The sequence below is a fragment of the Callionymus lyra genome, chromosome 15 (assembly GCF_982586985.1).
Source record: "Callionymus lyra chromosome 15, fCalLyr1.hap1.1, whole genome shotgun sequence".
Taxonomy (NCBI): Eukaryota; Metazoa; Chordata; class Actinopteri; order Syngnathiformes; family Callionymidae; genus Callionymus; species Callionymus lyra.
In genome coordinates this window covers 5,216,663-5,223,097 of record NC_141832.1, presented here as the reverse complement: position 1 = coordinate 5,223,097, position 6,435 = coordinate 5,216,663, and the positions used below count along the sequence as shown (strand labels likewise).

Here is a 6,435-nt window from a genome sequence, read left to right as displayed (position 1 = left end):
CTTCAAGAAACATCTGTGTTTGATGATCTACTGACTCCTTCAAGAAACATCTGTGTTTGATGATCTACTGACTCCTTCAAGAAACATCTGTGTTTGATGATCTACTGACTCCTTCAAGAAACATCTGTGTTTGATGATCTACTGACTCCTTCAAGAAACATCTGTGTTTGATGATCTACTGACTCCTTCAAGAAACGTCTGTGTTTGATGATCTACTGACTCCTTCAAGAAACATCTGTGTTTGATGATCTACTGACTCCTTCAAGAAACATCTGTGTTTGATGATCTACTGACTCCTTCAAGAAACATCTGTGTTTGATGATCTACTGACTCCTTCAAGAAACGTCTGTGTTTGATGATCTACTGACTCCTTCAAGAAACGTCTGTGTTTGATGATCTACTGACTCCTTCAAGAAACATCTGTGTTTGATGATCTACTGACTCCTTCAAGAAACATCTGTGTTTGATGATCTACTGACTCCTTCAAGAAACATCTGTGTTTGATGATCTACTGACTCCTTCAAGAAACATCTGTGTTTGATGATCTACTGACTCCTTCAAGAAACATCTGTGTTTGATGATCTACTGACTCCTTCAAGAAACGTCTGTGTTTGATGATCTACTGACTCCTTCAAGCAACATCTGTGTTTGATGATCTACTGACTCCTTCAAGAAACGTCTGTGTTTGATGATCTACTGACTCCTTCAAGAAACATCTGTGTTTGATGATCTACTGACTCCTTCAAGAAACATCTGTGTTTGATGATCTACTGACTCCTTCAAGAAACATCTGTGTTTGATGATCTACTGACTCCTTCAAGAAACATCTGTGTTTGATGATCTACTGACTCCTTCAAGAAACATCTGTGTTTGATGATCTACTGACTCCTTCAAGAAACGTCTGTGTTTGATGATCTACTGACTCCTTCAAGCAACATCTGTGTTTGATGATCTACTGACTCCTTCAAGAAACGTCTGTGTTTGATGATCTACTGACTCCTTCAAGCAACATCTGTGTTTGATGATCTACTGACTCCTTCAAGAAACATCTGTGTTTGATGATCTACTGACTCCTTCAAGAAACATCTGTGTTTGATGATCTACTGACTCCTTCAAGAAACATCTGTGTTTGATGATCTACTGACTCCTTCAAGAAACATCTGTGTTTGATGATCTACTGACTCCTTCAAGAAACATCTGTGTTTGATGATCTACTGACTCCTTCAATAAACAGTGTTTGATGATCTACTGACTCCTTCAAGAAACATCTGTGTTTGATGATCTGACTCCTTCAAGAAACATCTGTGTTTGATGATCTACTGACTCCTTCAAGAAACATGTGTTTGATGATCTACTGACTCCTTCAAGAAACATCTGTGTTTGATGATCTGACTCGTTCAATAAACATCTGTGTTTGATGATCTACTGACTCCTTCAAGAAACATCTGTGTTTGATGATCTGACTCCTTCAAGAAACATCTGTGTTTGATGATCTACTGACTCCTTCAATAAACAGTGTTTGATGATCTACTGACTCCTTCAAGAAACATCTGTGTTTGATGATCTGACTCCTTCAATAAACAGTGTTTGATGATCTGACTCCTTCAAGAAACATCTGTGTTTGATGATCTACTGACTCCTTCAAGAAACATGTGTTTGATGATCTACTGACTCCTTCAAGAAACATCTGTGTTTGATGATCTACTGACTCCTTCAAGAAACATCTGTGTTTGATGATCTACTGACTCCTTCAAGAAACATCTGTGTTTGATGATCTACTGACTCCTTCAATAAACAGTGTTTGATGATCTACTGACTCCTTCAAGAAACATCTGTGTTTGATGATCTGACTCCTTCAAGAAACATCTGTGTTTGATGATCTACTGACTCCTTCAAGAAACATGTGTTTGATGATCTACTGACTCCTTCAAGAAACATCTGTGTTTGATGATCTGACTCGTTCAATAAACATCTGTGTTTGATGATCTACTGACTCCTTCAAGAAACATCTGTGTTTGATGATCTGACTCCTTCAAGAAACATCTGTGTTTGATGATCTACTGACTCCTTCAATAAACAGTGTTTGATGATCTACTGACTCCTTCAAGAAACTTTTATTTGTGCATGCATTTTAACTGTATATTATTTGAGCACTTGGTGACCCTGGTCTAGAAAGAGCTTTACAAATAACCTTTACTTACAAGGTAGTTTGGCATTAAATATAAATTATAAGTTTACTCCGATGTTTTGTTGATACAATTTTGACAAACGCATTACGCACGACATAAACATTAAAATCACAATTAAATACCTGAAGTTAACAGCAAGACTTAAAAATAAAAAAGTCTATATAATATAGAAACTTTATTTACAATATTACAGAAACATTAAAAAGCAGTGGGACATGGACGACAGGAGAAGGAAAAGACAGACAGCAGGGGGCGCTGTGGCGCTAAAAGTTGTAAGTGCCTGGATTCTCGTTGATCTGGAACTCGAAGCAGTCGGAAGTCGCCTCCGGGGCCAGTTCCTGCTGCTCGCCCTCCTGCAGGAAGAGAGAGAGTTTAGATGAAGGAGACGAGGAAGCGTCGCGGCGGCGGACGTACGTCTCCGGAGAAGTACTTCTCGATGAGGTTCAGCGCCGCCTTGTAGACCAGCTCGTTCTCGTGAGACTGGAGCGACTCGATCCGGTCCAGGCCGCCGCACTCCTCGATCATCAGGCTCAGCTTGTCCGACTCTCCGATCTTGTCGCCCGCCTGATGGAGAGCAAACGTCGGGTCAGACACCACGTCCTGGAACAGTCGCGCCACAAACTCACCAGGAAGATGTTGCTGATGGCATCGAGAATGACCAGGACGGTCTTGCTGTCTTTGGAGGACAGCAGGTTCAGAAGAGGCTCCAGGACGTTGGACTGGACCAGACAGACCACCTGCTCAACAGTGCCCCCGCTGGTGAAGTTCGTCACTGCCCAGACAGCCTCTTTCTGCGTCTTGTAGTCGCCCTGCAGGAGGAAGTCCAGACGGTTCAACAGGAGTCAGTCGAGACCACCAGACGAGTCGAAACTTACCCGAGCCAGAACGTGGACGAGGTGCGGGACCAGTCCAGCGTTAATGACCTCCTGGATCTGGGTCTCCCGCCCGGCGGTGATGTTGGACAGAGTCCAGGCCGCCTCCTTCTGGATGTTGGCCTTGTTGTGGCCCAGTAGGGCGGTAAACATGGGGAGGGCGCCGGAGTCCAGGACCGCCTGCGTCTGCTCGTCCGTGCCGGTCACGATGTTGCCGATGGCCCTCAGGGACGGGGTCTGGTCCAGGGCGGAAGGGAAGGGTTAACAACCTGTGGCGGTTCCGAAGACCCGAGTCTGACTCACGATGACGGAGAGCTCGCCGGAGCCCAGCAGGTTGACCAGACGGGGGATCAGGCCCGTCTTCACCACCACCTCGATGCGGTCGTTGGATCCGTCCGTCAGGTACGACACGGCCCAGCAGGCGTCGGCCAGAACCTCGCGGTCGTCGTGGTGGAGCAACTGGACCAGAGCGGGCAGGATCTGCTGGATGGCGGCCATCGGGGGCGACGGGTTCTTGTTGCGGCAGAGGTTGGAGACGGTCCAGGTGATGTTCCTCAGGTATCCAGGCTGCAGAGACCAGACTTCAGTGACAGGAACAATGAACTGGTACGACTCATGAGCGACTAGAAACTTGTTTTTAACCCATTTTCCTTCGTAGTCTTTTAATGTTTTACATTAAAATTGTGTTTAAAGTTCGATCATTACATTTTATAATTAAAATGTTAATATTCAAAATGTTTGTTCATTTGCGTTGCAATTAAACTTCCGGCCTCTAGATGGCAGCAGTCGTTACGTCCTCCACAACTAAAGGAAGAATGAAGACTGAGGACGAGAGGATACAGTGAGTCCAGCAGCTTTTAAAGCCGATGTTTGGACATATTTTGATTTGAAAACAAATGAAAGTAAGTAAGCAAGTAAGTAAGTAATATATATTTATATAGCGCTTTTCCAGACCAGGGTCACAAAGCGCTTCAACAATCAAAACAATATTCAAAACAGTACATACTTCAAAGATCAAGACAACACCGAGAACAACACAGGAGTTCGAGAAATTCAAGGAAAAGCCTGAACAAATAGAAACGTCTTAAGATGTTTCTTAAAGGAGTCAGTATACTTGTTACTACACCATCACAACACCAGAGTCAAGTACTGGACAATACTACACATATATACTCGTTACTACACTATCACAACACCAGAGTCAAGTACTCCACAATACTACACCATCTATTGTATCGTGATACTTAACACTCTTGATGATACACAGGATGTCCGAGGTCAGAGGTCAAGGTACTCACGCTGATCATGCCGAGGTCGGGGACAGCCAGCAGGTTGAGCAGAGGGGTCACGGCGCCGTGCTTGATGACCAGATCTCTGAGCGCCGACCCGTCACCTGCAGGTCAAGGTAGAAAATATTTTCAAAAGTTTCAAACGACAGTCGAACCCGCGTGAGGCCCTCGGACGGGTCAGTACCGGCGATGTTGCCGAGGGCCCAGACGGCCTGCTCGCTGATGTGCTGGTGCGGCGACGACACCAGGCCGATGAAGGCGGGCACGCCGCCGCCCTCCACCACCGCCGCCGTCTGGTCGCAGGTGCCGGACGCGATGTTGGTCAGCGCCCAGGACGCCTCGAACTGCATGGGCGGACACTCCGACTGCTCCAGGAAGGCCACGAACTTGGGGATGAGGCCGGCGCCGATGATCTGGTCGATGGGAGGATGTCTCTCGCGGGACAGCAGCTTCCTGTGGGCGACACGAGGGGGTCAGGGAGGGGGTTTCGCAACGGGATCGGACGCCATCAGGATCGGGCGCCGTCTTACCGTGCGGCTTGCGTCGCCTGCAGCTGAGTGTCCGCGTTGCTGCTGTTCACGCCCGCCAGGATCTCCTCCACTGACCACTGCCGGCTCGCCTGAGGGATCACAGCGTGAGATCCGAGTCGTGACGTCACGTTTTAAAGTGAGGGACTCACCTGGGAGTTCTGGCTCTTCTCCTGCAGGGGGGAGGTCGCCTCGTCCGGGAACGCCGCGACGTTCCTCCTCTTGTACATCTGGTCATCCTTCTTGGCCTTACGCAGCTCCACGTTCACCTCCACCCGGCGGCGGCGCAGCTCCTGTGACGTCACGCATGTCAAAAAAAAAAACCAAGCATGCGCTTTAAAGACTTTTTTAAAGTCGTCAAACTCACGCCGGCGTCTTTTCCCTTGTTCTTGAACTGCGTCAGACGAGCTCCGTTCTCGGTCATGATGGCGGAAGTGAAGAGAAAAATAACGGTTTAAATCCTGGAAGACAAAAGTTTTTAGCTCGTTAGCTTAGCTTGTGAACACACGACTGTCACAGTCACAACGGCAGCACAAACACGGCAGACACAGAAACACAGAAGAGTCTTTTAAGAAGATTTAAGTTTGGTTTTTGAGCAGATCCGCGGGACACACGCGCCTCACCTCCTTGTCAGTGTCCGAGCTCGTATGTGGCGAAAGTTCCGCAAAGTACCTTTAAATTCCCGCAGCCGAGTTCGCTGATTGGTCCGTTTGAGCGAGAGCATCCGAGCGCCGCCGCCGATTGGCTGCTTCAAAAGTAATCACAGCTCGGACAGACGTGACGTCAGCTATCGCGAGAAGTGCGATCCCGCTTCAAAAAAAAAAAAAAAAAGGACACGAGGGAGGAGACGTTGAGCCTCGTGCGGATGAAGTTGAACTAAAGTTCGTGCTTTATTTACGTTCAATCTTTAAATTCTACTGACGTATCCATAAAAATGTAATGAAGAATCAAAAATCAGAAAAAAAATGTTTCAATCGAAAAAGTAACAAGAAATAAAGCCAAGTTCATGTACTAGTGGATCACGTGACCACATATTATAAGACTAAAAATTAAAGTCTTAAGAGAATAATAATAATTAAAGAAGTTAAGGTTAATCATTGAAAACGTTGAAAACAAGTCTAGAAAAATATTTGAAAAAGACGCAAAGACTTTTCAGTTCAAGTCCCAGCAGACCATGTGACCACGAATAAATGTTGGAGAAATTGTGAGTTTCTGAAGTTTGAAGTCTGAAAAGGAATAACAATGTAACAAAATGTCTCTAAAAATGGGAGAAAAAAAGACTAACATTTTACAGAAATTTGAAAAGTCCAGAAAAAAAACATTCGAATAGATGATGAATTTTCCCCGTATTTATTACTAAACGAGACAAAAATGCATCCAAAATAAAATTCACGTCGAAGCGGATCATGTGATCGCAAACAACAAGATTTCGAGGAATTTGACTGAAAGATTTTTTTTCATTCACTAAAGTTGAAAAAAATGACTTTGTGAACTCAAGGAAATGTTAGCAGAATGAGAAGTTGTAAAACCCTGGAAGAAAAACACATTTTTATAAACT

At 45.3% G+C, this 6,435-nt stretch overlaps 1 protein-coding gene across 1 annotated transcript; it reads right to left on the bottom strand.

The window, feature by feature from the left end:
* Window positions 1-2,345: 2,345 nt before the first annotated feature.
* kpna2 (karyopherin alpha 2 (RAG cohort 1, importin alpha 1)) lies at window positions 2,346-5,520 on the bottom strand. The gene is made up of 11 exons (XM_087809350.1): window positions 5,501-5,520; window positions 5,245-5,338; window positions 5,030-5,170; window positions 4,881-4,969; window positions 4,535-4,803; window positions 4,360-4,454; window positions 3,365-3,628; window positions 3,065-3,298; window positions 2,816-2,998; window positions 2,604-2,753; window positions 2,346-2,542 (listed from the first exon to the last, which is right to left on the bottom strand). The coding sequence occupies exons 2-11, from the start codon at window positions 5,299-5,301 to the stop codon at window positions 2,453-2,455; spliced, it is 1,572 nt and encodes a 523-aa protein (XP_087665476.1). The 5' UTR covers window positions 5,302-5,338; window positions 5,501-5,520; the 3' UTR covers window positions 2,346-2,452.
* Between the last annotated feature and the right edge of the window lie 915 nt (window positions 5,521-6,435).